The sequence below is a fragment of the Arvicola amphibius genome, chromosome 8 (genome assembly GCF_903992535.2).
Source record: "Arvicola amphibius chromosome 8, mArvAmp1.2, whole genome shotgun sequence".
Classification (NCBI taxonomy): domain Eukaryota; kingdom Metazoa; phylum Chordata; class Mammalia; order Rodentia; family Cricetidae; genus Arvicola; species Arvicola amphibius.
In genome coordinates, this window is record NC_052054.1 from 69,926,052 (window position 1) to 69,947,474 (window position 21,423).

At 40.3% G+C, this 21,423-nt stretch overlaps 1 protein-coding gene across 2 annotated transcripts in view; it reads right to left on the minus strand.

The window, feature by feature from the left end:
* The window catches only part of LOC119820952 (sulfotransferase 2A1-like), a 62,455-nt gene that overhangs the window by 13,296 nt on the left and 27,736 nt on the right, over positions 1-21,423 (minus strand). The window contains exons 4-5 of one of the 2 annotated variants that reach the window (XM_038339694.1): positions 19,737-19,831; positions 4,403-4,580 (exon numbers count right to left, since the gene is read on the minus strand). The exons of the other annotated variant lie outside the window; for it this stretch is intronic. Of the exons in view, the coding sequence (XP_038195622.1) occupies positions 4,403-4,580; positions 19,737-19,831 (273 nt within the window). The remainder of the gene's footprint in view (positions 1-4,402; positions 4,581-19,736; positions 19,832-21,423) is intronic. 2 annotated transcript variants of the gene reach the window in all.

Genomic DNA, 21,423 nt, shown 5'->3' on the forward strand with positions numbered 1-21,423 from the left:
GAATTCATCCTTCTTCTGCATATAATAAACACATTTCAACCTCAAGGACAGAAATCATCTGAGAGTAAAGTGTTGGAAAAAATACACCAATCAAATGGACATAAGACACAAGTGGGTGTAGCTATCCTAATATCTAACAAAATAGACCTCAAGCTAAAATCAGTCAAAAAAGACAAAGAAGGTCATTTTATATTAGTTACAGGAAAAATCCACCAAGAGGAAATCTCAATACTAAACATTTATGCCCCCAATACCCTCATCTGTAAAAAAAAATACTTCTAAAGCTTAAATCATATATTAAACACCACACACTAATAGTGGGAGACTTCAACACTCCCCTCTCACTACTGGACAGGTCAGACAGACACAAAATGAACAGAGAAATAAGAGAACTAACATATGTTATGACTCAAATGGACTTAGCAGAATCTATAGAATATTCCATTCAAACGGAAAAGAATATACCTTCTTCTTAGCACCCCATGGAAACTTCTCAAAAATTGGCCACACACTCAGTAACCAAACCTCAACAAATAAAAAAATTGGAATAACACAATGTACCTTATCAGATCAACATGGTTTAAAACTAGAAGTCAACATACTAATTCCAGAAAGTTAACAAACACATAGAAATTAAACAATGCTCACCTCAATCATCAATGGGTCAAGGAAGAAATAAAGGGAGAAATTAAAGACATCCTAAAATTCAATGAAAATGATAACACAACATACCTGAATTTGTGGGACACAATGAAAGCTGTGTTAAGAGGAAAGTTCATAGCACTAAATGCCTACATAAAGAAGCTGGAAAAATCCCACACTAGTGAGTTAACAGAATGTTTGAAAATTCTAGGCCAAAAAGAAGAAAACTCACCTAGGAGAACTAGACAGCAGGAAATGGTAAAATTAAGAGCTGAAATCAACAAAATAGAGACAAAGAAAATAATACAAAGAATCAATGATACAAAGAATTGGTTCTTCGAGAAAATCAACAAAATAGACAAACCTTCATCCAAACTAACCAAAAGGCAGAGAGAGAATATCCAAATTAACAAAATCAGGAATAAAAAAGGGGACATAATAACAGACAAAGAAGAAATCCAGAGAATCATCAGGTCATATTTTGAAAACCTGTACTCCACAAAATTGGAAAACTTAAAGGAAATGGACAACTTTCTGAATAAATATCACTTACCAAAATTAAATCAAGACCAGATAAGCAAATTAAACAGACCTATAACTGCTGAAGAAATAGAAACAGTCATGAAAAGTCTCCCAATCAAAAAAAAAAAAAAAAAAAAAAAAAAAAAAAAAAAAAAAAAAAAAGACCAGGACCAGATGGTTTCAGCTCAGAATTCTACAAGATTTTTAAAGAACTAATACAAATACTCCTCAAATTATTCCACACAATAGAAACAGAAGGAACATTGCCAAACTCTTTTTATGAGGCTACAATCACTCTATACCCAAACCACAGACAGACGTTACTAAGAAAGAGAATTTCAGACCAATCTCACTCTTGATCATTGATGCAAAAATACTAAATAAAACACTGGCATATCAAATCTAAGAACACATCAGAACTATCATCCACCATGATCAAATCAGCTTCATCCCAGAGATGAAGAGATGGTTCAACATACAAAAATCTGTCAACATAATTCACCATATAAACACACTGAAAAATAAAAACCACATGATCATCTCATTAGATGACAAGAAAGCTTTTGACAAAATACAACATCTCTTCATGATAAAGGTCTTGGAGAGAGCAGGGATACAAGGAACATACCTAAACATAATAGAGGCAACACACAGCATGCCAACAGCCAACATCAAACTAAATGGAGAGAAACTCCTAGTGATTATACTGAAATCAGGAATAAGACAAGGTTGTCCACTCTCTCCATAGCTATTCAATATAGTTTTTGAGGTCCTAACTAAAGCAATAAGATACCAAAAGTATATCAAGGGGATACAAATTGGAAAAGAAGAAGTCATACTCTCACTGTTTGCTGATGATATGATAGTTTACATAATTGACCCCAAAAATTCTACCAAGGAACTTCTATGTGTTTATAAACACTTTCAGTCATGTAGCAGGATACAAGATTAGCTAAAAAAAATCAGTAGCCCTTCTGTACACAGATGATAAAAGGGCTGGGGAAGAAATCAGAGAAACAACACCCTTTACAATAGCCACAAATAGCATAAAATATCTTGGAGTAACTATAGCCAAACAAGTGGAAGACTTCTATGAGAAGAACTTTAAATCTTTGAAGAAAGAAATTGAAGAAGACAACAGAAAGTGGAAAGATCTCCCCTGTTCTTGGGTGGAAAGAATTAACATAGTAAAAATGACAATCTTGCCAAAAGCAAGCTACAGATTCAATGCAGTGCCCATCAAAATCCCATCAAAATTCTTCACAGACCTCAAAAGAACATTACTCAATTTCATATGGAAAAGCAAACAACAACAACAACAAACAAACAAAAAACTAAATAACCCAGGATAGCCAAAACAATCCTGTACAATAAACGAACTTCTGGAAGCATCACAATCCCTGACTTCAAACTCGACTACAGAGCTACAGTACTGAAAACATCCTGGTATTGGCATAAGAACAGACAGGAGAACCAATGGAACCAAATAGAAGACCTGGATATTAATCCATATGTAGAAGGAATGGCGGGCTGCATCCCGCCACCCAGCTAGCTTTACCCCAAATAATTACACGGAAACTGTATTCTTTTAAACACTGCCTGGCCCATTATCTGTAGCCTCTTATTGGTTGATTCTCATATCTTGATTTAACCCATATTTTGTAATTTATATAGCACCACGAGGGGTGGCTTACCAGGAGATATTTTAACCTGCGTCCATCTCAGAAAGGAGAAGCATGGTGATTGCATATGGCGACTGCCTGAAGTGTTTCCCCACTACCTGCTACCCAGCATTCTGTTCTGTCTACTCCGCCTACCTAATTTTCTGTTCTCTTAAAGGGCCAAGGCAGTTTTTTTATTAATAAAAGTAACACATAGACACTCCTCCATCGTCCATACACCTTTGAACACCTGATTTTTGACAAAGAAGCAAAAATTATCAAAGGGAAAAAGAAAACATATTTAACAAATGGTGCTGGCATTACTGGATATCAACAAGTAGAAGAATGAAAATAGATCTATATCTATAACCATGCACAAAACTCAAGTCCAAATGGATCCAAAACCTCAACAGAAAGACAGTCACACTGAACCTTATAGAAAAGCAAGTGGGAAGTACATTTGAATACATTGGCACAGGGAACCATTTCCTAAATATAACCCCAGCAGCACAGTCACTGAGAGGGACAATTAATAAATAGGACCTCCTGAAACTGATAAGTTTCTGTAAAGCAAAGAACGTAGTCAAAGAGACAAAATGACACAGCCTACAGAATGATAAAAGATCTTCAATAACCCCACATCAGACAGAGTTTTTATCTCCAAAATATACTAAGAACTCAAGAAATTGGTCATCAAAAGATCACATAATCCAATAAAAAAATGGAGTACAGACCTAAACAGAAAACCCTCAACAGAGGAATCTAAGTTGGTAGAAAGACACTTAAGGAAATGTTCAAAATCTTTAGTTGTTAGAGAAATGCAAATCAAAACAACCGAGATTCCATCTTACACCTGTAAGAATGGCCAAGATCAAAAACACTGATGACAACTTATGCTGGAGAGGTTGTGAGGAAAAGGGAACACTTCTGCACTGCTGGTGGGAATGCAAGCTGGTACAGCCCCTCTGGATGTCAGTGTGGCGATTTCTCAGAAAATTAGGAAACAACCTTCCTCAAGACCCAGTAATACCACTTTTGTGTGTATATGCAAAGGATGCTCAATCATGCCACAAAGACATGTGCCCAACTATGTTAATAGCAGCATTGTTTGTCATAACCAGAACCTGGAAGAAACCTAAATGCCCCTCAACCAAAGAATGGATAAGGAAAATGTGGTATATTTATACCATGGAGTACTATACAGCAGAAAAAAATAACTTCTTGAATTTTGCAGGAAAATGGATGGAGCTAGAAAACATCATTTTGCGTGAGGAAACTCAGACACAGAAAGACAATTATCACATGTACTCACTCGTAGGCAGCTTTTAAACATAGAGCAAAGAAAACTAGTCCACAAACTACAATCCCAGAGAACTTAGATGACAATGAGGACACTAAGAGAGACTTACATAGATCCAGTCTACATAGGAAGTAGAAAAAGACAAGATCTCCTAAGTAAATTGGAAGCATGAGGAACTTGGGAGAGTATTGAAGGGGGAAGGGGAGAGGCAAGGAGGTGAGAAGAGATAAAACATAGAGCTTAATAAAAACCAATTAAAAAAAGAAAATTTCTTCACCTTTTCTCATGAGCACCAAGCTATTCGTAACCAAATCTTTAGTTATGAGACTATAATTGCACATGTTATTTTCTTTCATGGCTTGGAAGGAGCTATTCTTGAGGACCAGATCCAGCTCATCTGGCTCTAATTTCTTTCCTAGGAAGTCACAGATCTTCTCTATGGTTCCCCTTGTGTCCTAAAAGAAGAAGAAACAAAAATGAATATAATAAAATGAGATTTCTGAGAGAAAATATGCAGATAAAGAAACTGTGGAAGGATGATGAGAAAATGGGCACAAAGAAAGAAGTGGCACCATCAAATGAGAAAGTATGAATAGGGTTTAGGAAGGAAACAGTCCTCTGAGAGAGGGCAGGAGTAACACACAGAATTTATAAATTGAGTTGAGTGGGCTTGTCATGTGGCTGATATCTGGTTTCTAAAAGATATTGCTTGTTTTGTTGTGGAATAATATTTTTCTACACTGTGAAGGTTTGCATTTGCCAAGGTACCTTCTGCTTGGCTTAATAAAGAGCTAAATGGTCACTATCTAGGCAGAGGTATAAGTGGGACTTGCAGGCAAAAAGAGAACTCAGAGCAGAAAAGAGAAGCCATTCAGACACAAAATGAGTCAGACGTACAGAATGTGGTAGAGGTAAAATCCACATGGTAAAACATAGATTAATAAAAAATGTGTAAATTTAAGTTATAAGAGCTATTTGAGACAAGCCTAACCTAAATGCCTAGCTTTCATAATTAATAATAAGTCTCCATACAGTTTTGTTTTGGAGCCAACTGGTAGGCCAGAAAATGTCTCATTACATATGGCATTCAATGTGGGGCTCAAATATCTAAGCATTGAGCATTAGAATACTATAGACAAAAGTTTTTGTCCTGTCCAGTCTTGCAGCTGTTCAGTCCCAACAAAACACACAGAAGCTTATAATAATTATAAACTGGTTGGCCTGTTAGCTCAGGCTTAATATTAACTAGCTCTTAAATGTAAATTAACCCATAATTTTTCTCTATGTTAGCCACCTGGATTGATAACTTTTTGTGTTTGTTTGTTTGTTTTTTTATTTTCAGTATGATATGTTTATTCTCAAGAATGGAGTATTAAAGTTTGCTTTTTTAATTTTGATTTTTATTGAGCTCTACATTTTTCTCTGCTCCCCTCCTTGCCTCTCCCCTCCCCTTCAACCTTCCCCCAAGACCCTCATGCTCCCAATTTACTCAGGAGATCTTGTCTTTTTCTATTTCCCATGTAGATTAGATCTACATATGTCTCTCTTAGGGTCCTCATTGTTGTCCATATTCTCTGGGATTGTGATTTATGGGCTGTTTTACTTTGCTTTAAGTTTAAAACTCAATTATGAGTGAGTACATGTGATAATTGTCTTTCTGTGTCTGGATTACCTCACTCAAAATGATGTTTTCTAGCTCCATCCATTTTCCTGCAAAATTCAAGATGTCATTATTTTTTTCTGCTGTGTAGTACTCCATTGTGTAAATGCATCACATTTTCTTTATCCATTCTTCAGTTGAGGGGCATTTAGGTTGTTTCCAGGTTCTGGCTATGATAAACAATGTTGCTATGAACATAGTCAAGCACAGAACCAGGTCAAAGTGGGTGATCTAGGCTAGAGCAGGCCTGAGACAGCAAATTCCAAGGGATTGGGGAAAAGCTCAGGAGTGCTGAGTGACCTCCAGGAACAAGGAGTGACCAAAGGGGTAACTAGAACTGTGGCACTGACTATACCATGAGGAACAGCCATCTGAGCCTTGGATTTACTGGCACCTAGAAGATTAATCAACAGAATCACAGAGTGCCCCAACCATACTATTAGAGGAAAAGATGAGTAGAAAAGGTAAAAACATATGCAACACCACAAAGAGCAACATGATGCCAGTAAAACCTAAAGATCCTACAACATCGGGACTTGAACAACCAAATATAGATGAAGCAGAAGATAATGATCTAAAAATTAACTTCCGGCTTGATACCTTTTATCAGTGAGGCATTTTTATCTTGTTTTCTTTGTATCTGGCTTGCGATTGTAGACTGAGTCTTTTATCTTCCCAGAATTCTCCTAGTCTGGTCACCCTGCCTATACTCCCTGCTGGGCTACTGGTCAATCAGTGTTTTGTTGAATCAATACAATTGACAAATCCTTACAGGGTACAAAAGCATTATCCTACAGCAGTAAGAGAATTTCTGGACAGGGGTCTTATGTTGCTTCCTAGTTATGCAATCTCACAGATGGGCTGGTGTTCATTGGTCTGTAGAGGCCTAACTATCAGGTGCTGTCTGTGGGCTGGAACCAACCACCATCATAATCTGCCAGTTCCAGGTGCCAGTGTCATGAGCTAATCTGAGCCACAAGACTGCTGACATGGTTGTTTAAGATTTGTCTTATGTGGTCAGAGAATGCTTCAGGTGCTCAGTTAAGATAGATCCAGATAAAAATAATGTCTAAATAGGTCACAGTGTGTTTAAAAAATGTGCAGAGGATTAAGAAAGAGAAGAAAATTGGTGCAGACAATCATAGAAAAATAAATAATTTATAAATAATAAAGTCATTAAAGAGAGAATAAAATAATAAAAGAAGGATAAGCCACATAATGATAAAAATGCACAGTCTGGATTATGTATGGTGTTGTGTTAACTTTTAATTTTTTTGAATGCTGATGAGTGAACAACTGCTTTTTAGAGAAATGGAATTGAAAGAGTGACTGTTGAATTAAACCTGTCTAGATACTTTAGAAATGCCTTACCTTTAAAATTAAATTCATAAAATGTATTGCATTAGAATAGAGGTTATGCTTTTGTTTTATAGGAAAGGAAAGGCTATGGATTCATTACAGATTAAAGAGGATCAGGTTTGATCAGAGGAGAACTCCTGAAAAATTTTGAGTATAGATATAAAGAAATCAACTTAGAAAAACTTCAAGACAGGTAACGCATATTTTCCTTTCTCAAACATAAAAAATTATCTTTGATTGGCTCATGTAAAATGCACAGTCCATACTTGTGTGAATGCAGATATTTATGTTGCCTTTGAAAGTTTTGTTGTTTTCAGAGTAAGGAAACCAGATACCAATGAAAGCAGGTAACCCAGGTAATCCAGCCTCTCAGAGTGCCTCTGTTATAGTTTCCTCAGAGTTCTACTTCCTGAACAGCTTCACAGCTTCTGACTGAGATGTTCCAGTCTTACAGACTATTGTGGCCAGGATTGCAGATAAGCATTGCACAGAAACTGGACACCAAATGACCATTATCTTAGTTTTCTCAGGTTTCCTAAAGATTCCATCATCCAAGACAACAGAAAGCAATCTAGAATACAAAATGTTCACATTCCAAGAAGTGGGTGGTTGGTTTTTGGTCATTTGGTGAGTTATAGATGTTTGTCATTTGGGGGGGGGGGTGGCTACAAATTGTTACTGGTTATGGTCATGGAGAATCCTAAACAAAGGAGATTAGATTCAGGAGGATATAGAATAGAAATGATGGGATAAAAGCATGGATTGTTGAGTCTGCTTTTGAACAACCACTAGTCTCAAATATTTTACACTGATGAATTTTTGTACATTGACACAAATTTAAGTTTATTTTTGTTATGCTGTATGTATATTTCTATTCTGTTCAAGGAACTATACCCAAACTTCTCATTTAAAAAGTAATGTAAAGTTCTTGAAAGCTATTTAGAATAATAAAGAAATACAGGCTAGCAATTAGTCATCTATAACAATTGAAATTGAAATCATGTTCGGTATATAATCTAGATTAATCTCAGACATGTTTTAAATAGATGAACTTTAAACACTTCAACAACCTAGAGAATATGGAATTTCAATTGTTTTAATAATATGAGGCTTTTCATGACAATGAGACACGTCTGTTCTTGCAAGCATCAATTTGCTTCAAAAGAGGATGATGGGCATAAAAGAACCTCCATACGGAGTTTGCATTAATTTGTGGCAAGGTTAGCCATTTCAAAAAGAAACTGTTCTTGGCTCAACTGTTGACAGAATGCTTCATAAATTAGACAAGCAGGACACAAAAGAAGACAACTGCCAAACTTTGCCAAGACAAGATGGGAAAGTCCTTCAAAATTCCTGATATACAGAAAAGTCTGTCAGATATTTTAGGCCCATACAACAAAGATGGATGCTTGTATGTTACAGAGAAACTTTTGATAACCATGCAGACAGCCATTTGTTTATGTCATTTCTATAGTTTTGGAAGTTGTTTGCTCTAAACTTTCTGTTTACTCAGGTAATATATCCTTCTTGGGTCTCTGATGGAGTTGAAGATTAGATAGTTATAATTAAAGTTTTCCTTATTAATAAGTTCAGAAAAGAAACTCACAAGAGGGTATAAAGTGTATAAGGTTGAGAGACATAAAAGCTTAAATTGTTTATCTAAAAATATTTTAAGGTCTAAAAAGGTAGTTTGGGTTACTAATACTAGCTAGGACAGAAAGTGAATTAGGTAGAAAACTTTGGACTCACCATAATGGATAGATAATGGAGTATTTTTATATGAATTTGATAAATGCAAATAGACTGCACATTGTGAATGTAATTCCTATCTGATACCTGCTCTTATTGTATATAGATTTATTGTGTTAGAGTTAAACCCCTTCCTTTCTACTTAGACAAAAGGTGGAAATATTGTGGAATAATCTTTGCTTACATGGTGAAGGTGTGTCTTTGCTATGATACCGTCTGATTCATTTAATGAAGACCTAAAGGGTCAATAGCTAGACAGGACATATAGGCAAGACATATAGCACAAAGAGGACTCTAGGAAGGATAGAGGCTGAGAATCCAGCCAGATTCAGAATGAGTTGGATATACAGAATTGGGTAGAGGTAAAAACCAAGTCATAAACATTGATTAACAAAAATATGGGTTAATTTAAGAGCTAATTGAGACAATCTTAAGATAAAGGAAAATGTTTATAATTAGTAATAAGTCTTCACATTATTTTTTGGAAAGCCTGCTCATGGGACAGAACAAGACCCCTTACAAAATTTCTTTTAGGGAGGCAGGATAGAAATTACTTTGGAGACCAGACTGACCTTGAGATAACAGAGAACAGAAATCTATCTATCTGTCTTTACCTCCAAAGTGTTTACATTGACAGTGTGTAAAATCATACTCAACTTGTCCTGAGATGTTTAAAGAAACTTATACAAATACCTCTAGACAATGATCAAGGTCTATAATGGAGGCTTGTGCACAAAGAACTTGACAAAGATTAATGTTGATGGAAATGGAATCAATTCAGAGACCCAAACTGAAGGAACTCTTATGCTAACTGACCATAATACACTTTTACAACAATTCATAGAAATGTTCTCATTAATTATTACCTGGGTATTTCTGAGAGGTTTTGTTTTGTCCTGAGCTAGGATCTCATGCTATAGGTCAGATGGGCATCAAATTCACAATCTTCCTACTTCAGATCCCAAATTGCTGGAATTTCATCTGTGTACTGCCACCATCATGTTAAAGCTAGAATTTAGTCATAACAAGTCAAAATCTTGGAACACCAAAGATTTTGCTTTGAATCTTACACCTTCCCCCGATGCCATGAAGTTTTATGGTACAAAACATTTATTACATATTTTATCACAGCCATGTGAAGGTAATCAACTGTGACATTAAAAATGTATTGAATGATTTGAAAGGAGACTTACAGGTATATGTACTAGTTTACAGCAGAGACAGATATTTAATGAAAATTCCTGGAGAAAATTAGATGAGAAAATAAAAACGTGTGATGTAGTTGATGTTTCTTACATGTAAGCTTTCTGTTTCTTGGAAGATAACGTTAAGAGGACAAACTAATTTGAGTGATCTCATCTTCCTGTTTCTGTTTCATTCCTATTTAACTTTTTTCATTAAATACTACTTTTCTGAATCTCTTCAATCAAATGGTACTCTGACATCAGACCTTCAACTTTCCCTCTGCTACTCCTGATTCCACACCCCAGTTTCTCTTCCAGCCATGCAGGAGTACCCCCCCCCCATCTCTAGTTGATTAAAAGATCTTCCCCTCCTAAAGTTACTCTCTCAACTAGTTGAATCATTCCAGCCTTAGAGTCCATCATATTCTTGGACCCACAAACCATTATTGCCAGAGAAGCAGGGTTGGGTCACTTCAGCTCTTCACCTCTCCCAACATGTCTCAAAGTCTAATCACTTAGTCTTATAGTCAACTGTGCAGAAGAACCCCTACTGCAGACCCGTCCTCCTTGTCCCCATTCAGTGGATCACACAGATCTTACCTCTTCTACTCCTTCACTGTCCCAGTCCCCAGTTCCAGCATACACTCCTTGAGAATTCACAGGCCATTCTGACCAGAGAAGAAAGTAGGCTAAATATTTAGACCTTCACTTCTCACTCTATTCCTCAAAGATCAATTACTTATCCTATGTCCAACTTTTTAGAAAGCCTTCTGCTGTGGCCTCTTCTTACTTTATGGCCCCATACCTACCCAGGAGACTAACTGAGCAATTCCTGGTGGAATACCCTGCTTTTCTCCTTCTTGTGAAATGTCTCTATTGATGCCAGGCTAGTCCTTCCTCATTCCTATGTCTCAGTTACCAAAACCCAGGGAAATATTTCATCTGATATCCCAAGGCAGTTACTATAAGTTCCACAGAGCCAACAAATTCTCCTAAGAACCAGAAAGGCAATATAAGCCAAGTAACAAAACCCCACCTACAAAGACAAGACCAGGTATCAGTACTTAGAATTATAATCTTCCCAAAGCAATATGTCTAAAAGGCATTTCAAAAACACAGTCAATAGACTTTCTAGTCTTCTGGCTGGGGCTAGTCTCACTAGCTACTGCCTCCATCTTCTGACCCCACCCAGCTTGCACCCAGAAAAACCGTCCCTTCTACCTCCCCTCTTCAGGTTCATAACATCTCCAGCTCAGCCCAAGCAGGGTGCTGGGACTGCCTAGGAAGTGCAACCGGCGGGCGGGAGCTTCTTTGTTTCATTAGCCTGCCTGCAGCAAGGTAGGCCCTCTTCGGAACTCCCTGGCCAGCAAAGACACTGGATATTAGGACCAGAAAACACATCTGGGAGGACCAAAAGACATATCTAGGCGGACCAGAAGACACATCTGGGAGCAAAAGACAACCGGATACTAGCGCCAGAAGAAATCATCTGGAGGCAAAGACAACCGGATATTCATACCAGAAGACCATCTGGGAGCAAAGACACCAGATCTTAAAAACAGGAAGACACCCTGGGAGGAGTCCCTCAGCTACAAGGAATCCCTGATTTAGTGCTGTGGAGTCCCATCTGGACGGCCTTCCCTAGTGTATTCAAGTGTCCTGACCCTGTACCAAGGCCACCTAACCAGAGGGGGGAGAGGCTGCCCTCCAGGCAGGTCTGAGGAACCCAGCAAGGGAGTGCGGGCTCCTTCAGATTGTGCTGCAAGGAATAGCTCCTGCCCTGGCACTGAGGAAATCCACCCAGATTCAGTCAGAGCAAGGATTGGAACAAGTCACCAAGTCTCTCTTAGCTCCATTTGAAGGAAGAGATGGGCAGGCGCCAATGCAAGAACTCCTCCAACAACCTGAAAGGCAGCATGACATCACCAGAATCCAGTCATCCTGAAACAACAAGAATTGCACACCCGACTCCAGAAGAAATAGAAGAAATTGACCTTAAACAGTACTTAATGAAAATAATAGAGGACCTTAAACAGGAGGTAAAAGACTGTCATAAAGAAATGAAGATGACAAACAAAAAAGTAGGTGAAATAAATAAATCTCTCAAAGATACCCAAGAAAAACAAGAAAAACAAGAAAAAGCAATCAAATATGTAAGGAAAACAGTACAATACCTGAAAAATGAAATGGAGGTAATGAAGAAAACACAATCCGAGGGAAGACTGGAAATGGAAATTCTGAGTAAACAAACAGAAACTTCAGAGACAAGTATTTCCAACCAAATACAAGAGATGGAAGAAAGAATCTCAGACTCTGAAGATACTATAGAGGAAATAAACTCACAGATTAAAGAACAAAACAAATCCAACAAATTCTTAACACAAAACATCCAGGAAATCTGGGACACCATGAAAAAACCAAACTTAAGAATAATTGGGGTAGAAGAAGGAGAAGAATTACAACTCAAAGGCCCAGAAAATATATTCAACCAAATTATAGAAGAAAATTTCCCCAACCTAAAGAAGGATATTCCTATGAAGGTAGAAGAAGCCTACAGAACACCAAATAGACTGGATCAAAAGAAAGCATCCCCTCGCCATATGATAATCAAAACACAAAACATACAGAATAAAGAACAGATATTAAGAGCTGCAAAAGAAAAAGAGCTACAGTATTGAAAACAGCTTGGTATTGGCATAAAAACAGAGAAGTCGACCAATGGAATCATATAGAAGACCCGGATCTTAAACCACAAACCTATGAACACCTGATTTTTGACAAAGGAGCCAAAAGTACACAATGGAAGAAAGAGGGCATCTTCAACAAATGGTGCAGGCATAACTGGATGCCAACCTGTAGAAGAATGAAAGTAGATCCATACCTATCACCATGCACAAAACTCAAGTCCAAAAGGATTAAAGACCTCAATATTAATCTGAACACACTGAGCTTGATAGAGGAGAAAGTGGGAAGTACTCTACAACAAATGGGCACAGGAGACCGTTTCCTACATATAACCCCAGCAGCACAGATATTAAGGACATCATTGAATAAATGGGACCTCCTGAAGCTGAGCAGCTTCTGTAAAGCAAAGGACACTGTCACTAAGACACAAAGGCAGCCTACAGACTGGGAATAGATCTTCACCAACCTTGCAATTGACAAAGGTCCGATCTCTAAAATATATAAGGAACTCAAGAGACTAGACTTTAAAATGCTAATTAACCCAATTAAAAATGGGGCACTGAACTGAACAGAGAATTCTTAACAGAAAAAGTTCAAATGGACAAAAGACACATAAGGTCATGTGCAACCTCCTTAGCTATCAGGGAAATGCAAATTAAAACAACTTTGAGATACCATTTTACACCTGTCAAATTCGCTAAAATCCAAAACACCAATGATAACCTTTGCTGGTGAGGTTGTGGGGTAAGGGGTACACTCATCCATTGCTGGTGGGAATGCACACTTGTGCAACCACTTTGGAAAGCAGTGTGGCGGTCTCTCAGGAAATTCGTGATCAACCTACTCCAGGATCCAGTAATTCCACTCTTGGGAATTTACCCAAGAGATGCCCAATCATACTACAAAAGCATTTGTTCAACTATATTCATAGCAGCATTATTTGTAATAGCCAGATCCTGGAAAAAACCTAGATGCCCTTCAGTGGAAGAATGGATGAAGAAACTGTGGAATATATACATGTTAGAATACTACTCAGTGTTAAAAAACAATGACATCTTGAATTTTGCATGCAAATAGATGCAGATAGAAAACACTATTTTGAGTGAGGTAACCCAGACCCAAAAAGATGAACATGGGATGTACTCACTCATAATCGGTTTCTAGCCATAATTAAAGGACATCGAGCCTATAATTTGGGATCCTTGAGAAGAAAATAAGAAGGTGAATCCAAAGAAAAACATATAGTAATCCTCCTGGATATTGGAAGTAGACACGATCGCCGGGCAAAAATTGGGAACTTGAGGGTGGGGCGAGATGGGACCAAGGGAAGATGGGGAGAGAAAAGTGTGAAGGGGAGAATGGGGGGAGCTCAGAGGAATGGATGCTTGGGATACAGGAAGGGTGGATATGGGAGCAGGGAAGCATATATCTTAATTAAGGGAGCCATCTGAGGGTTGTCAAGACACTTGACTCTAGAGGGGTTCCCGGGCTTCCAGGGAGATGCCCCCAGCTATTCCTTGACAGCTGAGGAGAGGGAGCCCGAAAAGGCCAGTTCCTATAGCCATACTGATGAATTTCTTGCATATCACCATAGAACCTCCACCTGGTGATATATGAAGAAAATGACTGAGCCCCACATTGGAGCACCGGACTGAGCTCCCAAGTACCTGATGAGGAGCAGAAGAAGGGAGAACATGAGAAAGAAAGTCAGGACCATGAGGGGTGCCTTTACCCATGGAGACGGTGGGACAGAACTAACGGGAGATCACCAACTCCAGTTGGAATGGGACTGATGGAACATGCGACCAAACTGGACTCTCTGAATGTGGCTGACAGTGGAAGCTGACTGAGAAGCCAAAGACAATGGCGCTGGGCTTTGATTCTTCTGCATGGATGGGCTCTGTGGGAACCTTCTCAGCTTGGTTGATCACCTTCCTGGACCTGGGGGGAGTTGGGAGGACCTTGGTCTTAACATAGAGTAGGGAACCCTGATGGCTTCTTGGCCTGGAGAGGGGAGGGAAGGGGGATATGGGTGGAGGGGGGGGGGAGGGAAGGGGGAGGAGGAGGGGAGGAGATGGAAATTTTTAAATATAAAAAAACAAACCATGAAAAAAACACAGTCAATAATACCTCTACTAGAGCCCAGGAATCAATCACAGTAGGCCCTGAATATTTCAATATAGCTGAATCAGAGGAATAAAGTCCTTAAAACAGCTTGTATGTGTATGATAGAGGCCCTTTAAAAGAGAATATATGCCTTAAAGAAATTTATAAAATTTCGGTCAGTCAAAAGAAATGAATAAAACCCATATTCACATAAATGTGGGAATAGAATCAATGCAGAGACCCAAAATTGAAGGAAATCTAGGTATTAAAATTTTCAGAACTCAAACTTCACCAACAATTGCAATAAATGGAAGAGAGACTCTTAGGCATTGAAGACGTGATAGACTAAATACACTGGTCAAAGAAAATTTAAAAATTTAAAAATCCTGATGCAAAATATCCATGAAGTCTGGTCACTATGAAAAGACCAAATCTAAGAATAATTGGAGTAGAGGAAGAAGAAACTCGGGTAAAGCCACAGAAGCAGAAAGGTCACATGGACTGGGGAAAGAGGCAAATATTAGGGGGAGAGGATGAGGAGGAACATGCAGATGTGGATGGCCTGAATACTGATGCTTGGGGATAGTCTGCTGCTGAGGCCCATGTTGTGGTCAATGGCTGTGACACAGTAGCAAGAGTCTGTGTTGAGGTGTCTGGCTCCTAATACCCTAAAGGTCCTTAGGGTGCCTGGAATATGCGTCTGTGTTGGTGTCCATGACTCGTTTTACCACTGAAAGGCAATTAGATGCCCAGGGTCTGGACTTCCACCTGGGGACATGTTGGCATTTGGAGCTTAGCTATCACTGGTGCCATGCTGATCTGGGTGATCTGAGATTCCAGTTAAGGCCACAATGACATCTGGGTTTGGACTGCTGCCAAAGATCTTGTCTGGCTCCATGGTCCTTTTGGATCTGGAGTCTGGGTTGATGTCCACAGCCTGTGTTGCCACCAAAGGTGCTAAGGTTGCCCAGGATCTGGACTGCCACCTCTGGCCATGTAGGTGTTTGAGGATTGTGGCACTGCCTGGCCCTTACACACCTGAGTGACAAGCACTTCCATCTGGGGGCATGGCATCATGCATGACTGAGTTGTGGTTAGGGCCATACAGATGGGAACATGGCCCTGTCCCAGGCAGAATCTGCATGTTGTCCAAGGTACCTGTTGACATACAGGTCTGTGTGGATGCTCAGGATCTGTTTTGTCATTTGGGATCAAGTTGGCATTTGAGGGGCATGGTGCCACTGGGCCCAGGTTGATCTGAGTGACCTGCTCTGCCAACCAGGGCCATGGTAATCCAGGCCCGGTCTGCTGCCAAAGGCTCTGTCTGGGTCTGTAGCTCAACCATAGCCAGGGCCTATGATGACAGTCTTGGCCCATGTTGTCACCAAAGGCAATGTGTACATCCGGGGTCTAGGCTGCCACCTAGGCCATGATAGTGTCTGAGTGCTATTCCTCTGCCAGGGCCATGTAGATCTGGCTGGCCTGCACTGCCACTCGGGGCCATGGTGCCATCCAGACCTGTTGTAAAGGGCGATGTCTGCATCCATTGCCCTTATGTAGCTGTAGTTTGTGTTGAAATCCATGGTTTCTGGTACCACTGAGAGCTGTGAAGATTAGGGCAGACCAGAGTGTTGGCGCTGCCTCTCAGTAGATGTAGCACTTGGGAGAGTGGGTCTTGTACCACACTTGGGCAGCACAATAGAACTGGCCCCATTGACAGGGTTGTAGGTGAGCCATCCCCGAAAGCCAGAGAGTGGGAGAGCTCAGCTTCCTGTTTGTCCCATGGTGGGTGTGGGTGATGGAGAGATAGCCACCTACCCTCTCACCCCATGCCACCTACTGAAGGTGGCAAAAGCTGGTCCATGGGACCTGAGTGTTGGAGGGCTTATCCTCCTCTTCCCAATGCAGGCCGCGAACTTCACCCACCCAAGCAGCATATTAGAGCTAATGCACCTTGATGGGGGTGCAGGGGAGCCCGGGAAAGTGTGTAGGAGGTCTGGTCCCACCTCTCATCTGCCATACGGTAGAGTGAGGGGGGGGTAGGCTTACCACCTCCCCCCATTCCTTGCTACCTGCGCGTGGTGGGGAGAGCTGGTCATGAGGGTCATGAGTGTGGGAGAGCAGGTTATGAACCTCATCCAGGCAGCACAGTAGAGATGACCATGTTGGAGGGGTTTCAAGTGAGTGGCACTGAGGGTTTGAGCACAAAAGCTGATCCCACCCCCCACTGCCATGTGGTGGCATGGTCGACAGGAAGATGCCCTTATCCCCTACCCCCTTGAAACCTGCAGCAGCAGGAGAGAAGGCCCTGGGTTCCTGAGAATTGGAGACTCATCCTGCCCCTAAAAAGACTGCAACACTTGGGAGATTGGTCCCAATAACATTCCTTGGCAGCTCCACTAAAGGCTGACCCTGCTGGCAGTGATGTAGGTGAGCCAGCCCTAAGGGCATAAGAGCAGAAAGCTGGCCCTAACCCCCTATAGCAATCAAGAGAGGCAAGCCCTGCTATGTCACCTGAGCAAAATGGTAGAGTTGATCCTGGTGATATGAATGCAGAGGAGCCAGACTCAAGGATTGATCAAGATCAGAACTGGCCCCTCTCTTTGCTGCCTGCTGCATTGGGTGAGCTATCCAGGGTAGTACTGGAGAGCTTGCTTAGGCTGCTGCTGATAAGCAAAAAATGCTGGGTTCCTGTCCGACTTATTTGGTCCCATCTGTACTTGGAGGAGGATTAAATAAAAAATAGGACAAGAGACAACAGATAGAATTGGGGAAGATGACTAGTGAATACTGTGATCTGCCCTAAGTTTATTACTCAAAGTTCTTATATACTCAAATCCAAAAGAGCAGGGAAGGCAAAAGACTTCTTTACCATAATAAGAATAACAAACAAAATAATTTTCCTCATATTGCCAAACATCAAGTAATCATACCTAGAACAAAATATCCTTTTGTCAAGGAATATCCTGTAACCACACCTTAGGTCAAAACATCCTGTCCTATAACCTTGAAAGATCAAGACTAGGTCTGAACTCTCTGACTTTTAGTCAAAGTGGAATGGATTCATTTCTGTGGGGTCCTACAGGAAAGCTGGCCTGCTGACCATTCCTGCTACCATCCAGTCCCAGAACCAGGGTTATGAGATAGCACATCTACCATGTACCTCATCTATGAACTGTAGAAGCATGTGAAAGGGCCAGACCTACAAAACTACAGGATGTCCATGACACAGGATAGTATAAGGATTTCCAAGAGGAGTCCCGGTGAGGACCCATTATTGATAATGTAGTAGGATCCAGAGGCCTTGAAACAGACCAGTGACTCATAGTAATGAACACTTATAAGTAAAGATATATAGACTAAAGGCACACTACGTCACTCACTGGGCCACACTATAGTTTCCATACAGAGACTTCCAAGTATGTGTTATTTTGGGGGGGAGGTTGCTTGTTCTTTTATTTTGTTTTATTTGGGGAGAGGATATAAGAGTAGAGGACAGATGCCAGTGAATGTAGAGATGAGTGGGATCAGGATGCATTATGTAAAATCCATAAAGAATCAATAAATAGCATAAAAAAGAAATGCAAAAAGGAAAATCTAAATAATACTGCTTTAAAAAGCAAAATAGTGATAAATGACTCATTGATATTCTGGTATATGCATAGAGCAATGCCTTATTTAGCAATCATCAGAGAAGCTTCCCTGTGCAGTAAATGGGGACAAATGTAGAGACCCACAGACAGCTATTATGCAGAGACTGAGACACTTTGGGGCACCCAGTCCTAAATGAGATGTCTTCATCAAACCCCTTCCCCAAGAGCTCAGAGAAACTCTGCAGAAGAGGTTGGAAAGAATTGTAAAGCAAGAGGAAATTGAGAACAGGAAAACAAAGCTGTGTAAAAACAACTGAACAGCATTCATATGAACTCACAGAGACTTAAGCAGGGTATACAGGGCCTGCATGGGCCTGCGCCAGGTACTCTGTGTCTATATTATGGCAACCGGCATAATGTTTTCATGAGATTCATGAGTGAATGAATGATTGGGTCTCTGATTCTTCTGCTTTCAATTGGTCTCTTTTCTTTTGTTGGTTTGTCTTGTCCAACTTCCATGGATAGTTTTTGTTTTATTACATGTCTTAGGATTTCATTTGCAGCTATGAAACATCATGACCAAAGCAACTTTGGGAAGACAGGGTTTGTTTGGCTTACCCTTACACAGCAGTGCTCATCACTGAAGGAAGTCAGGGAAAAAACTCAAACTGCAGGAGCCTGGAGGAAGGAGCTGATGGGAAGGCTATGGAGGGGGACTGCTTACTGGTTTCTTCATCACGGCCTGTTCAGCCTGCTTTCTTGTAGAACCTAGGACTGCCAGGTCAGGGATGGCAACACTCACAAGGGGCTGGCCTCTCCCCCATCGTTTACAGATTAAGAAAGTACCTTACAGGTTCACCCAGAGCCAATCTTATGGAGGCATTTTCTTAATTGAGGTTCCCTCCTCTCAGATGACTCTAGCCTGTGGCAAGTTGACAGAGAACTATTTTGCCTATCATCATTTTATAATGCATTTTATTATATTTTCTTTTCTTGATTCAGGGAATTTTGTTGTTTTTTGAGATGAAACTTACAGTAGGGTGGGTTAGGAGTGTGGAGGACCCTTAAGGCCTTGGGGAGGAGATGAATATGATCAAAATATGTTCAAAATAATAAAATATAATGAAAAGAAAACATCAAAATGAAAACAAACAAAAAAATCACAACTCAGTAACCTTCTTCACCATCAGTGTCTACACCTGTAAGGTAGACAGTGGCTGAAGGACTGTATCTTCTAGTCCTTGCCTGTGTGGTGCCTGTAAGAACGATGCCTACCTTTTTTATGTCTTCATAGCTTAACATCAGAAAATTGCTCCGTTTTCTCATGGACAGCCAGCCACGGGTGTGCTCAAACCATGATCCATATAAGACTTTGTGTGGAAAAGAGGAAAGTGTCAATTACAAAACATGAAAATGTGGTCTGCTTGATACTCCTTACCTTTCTGCAAATAGTAGACAGCTTTATTTAAAAAATTAAGCTAGTTCACATTTACAGCATTCAACATGATGTTTGACACACATACAAATAGTGTGAATTGACAAAATCAAGTTCATTAAGGGAGGGTGAGGGAGGAGGGTGAGTGGGGGAGCTGGAGGAAAATGGGAGGAGGGGAGGAAGTGTAAATTTTTGAATGGAAGGCTGATCCTGTGCACTGACATCCCATCTGAACTGGTGAGTGAATGTGGACCCTGGGGCAACCTGCCCTGGAAGAGAGCACAGACCCCCATCCCCCAGCTCCCTCTGCAGGCTTGTCTCTGTTTCTCCCTGCCCTGTCTCTCCCAAGCTTTCCCTAGTGTTCTCAGGTGTCCTGCTCCTGTTCTAAGGCCATCCACCCAAAGGGGTCAGACTCTGGCCTCCAGGCAGGTCTGAGGATTCCTGCGGAGGGGTGCGGGCTCCTTCAGATTGTGCTGCCAGGTTCGCTGTGTGATATTCCATCCTGCCCTGCCCCCACCTTGGCCCTTTTGTCTGGGCGGTGACCCTGGGCTGCCTGGAATCCCTGATCCTGTGCACTGACATTCCATCTGAACTGGACACCAAGCGCCTCCGGGCTCCTTTTGAACGAACAGATGGGCAGGCGCCAATGCAGGAGCTCCTCCAACACCATGAAAGGCAACATGACATCACCACAATCCAGACATCCTGAAACAACAAGAATTGAACACCCTACCCCAGAAGATATAGAAGAAACCGACCTTAAACAGCACTTTATGAAAATAATAGAGGACCTTAACAGGAGGTAAAGAAAACTGCCATAAAGAAATGGAGGATGACAAACAAAAAGGTAGACGAAATAAATAAATCTCTCAAAGATACCCAAGAAAAACAAGAAAAAGCAATCAAACAGGTAAGGGAAACAGTACAAGACCTGATAAATGAAATGGAGGTATTGAAAGAAAACACAATTTGAGGATGACTGGAAATGGAAACTCTGAGTAAACGAACAGAAACTTCAGAGAACAAGTATTTCCAACCGAATACAAGAGATGGAAGAAAGAATCTCAGACTCTGAAGATACTATAGAGGAATAAATTCACAGATTAAAGAACTAAACAAATCTAACAAATTCTTTACACAAACATTCAGGAAATCTGGGACACCATGAAAAGACCAAACCTAAGAATAATTGGGGTAGAAGAAGGAGAAGAATTACAACTCCAAGGCCCAGAAAACATATTCAACAAAATTATAGAAGAAAACTTCCCCAACCTAAAGAAGGATGTTCCTATGAAGGTACAAGAAGCCTACAGAACACCAAATAGGACTGGATCAAAAGAAAGCATCCCCACGCCATATAATAATCAAAACACAAAACATACAGAATAAAGAACAGATATTAGAGCTGCAAAGGAAAAAGGTCAAGTAACATATAAAGGGAAACCTATCAGAATTACACCTGATTTTCTCAATGGAACCATGAAAGCCAGAAGAGCTGGATAGATGTGCTACAGACACTAAGGGAAA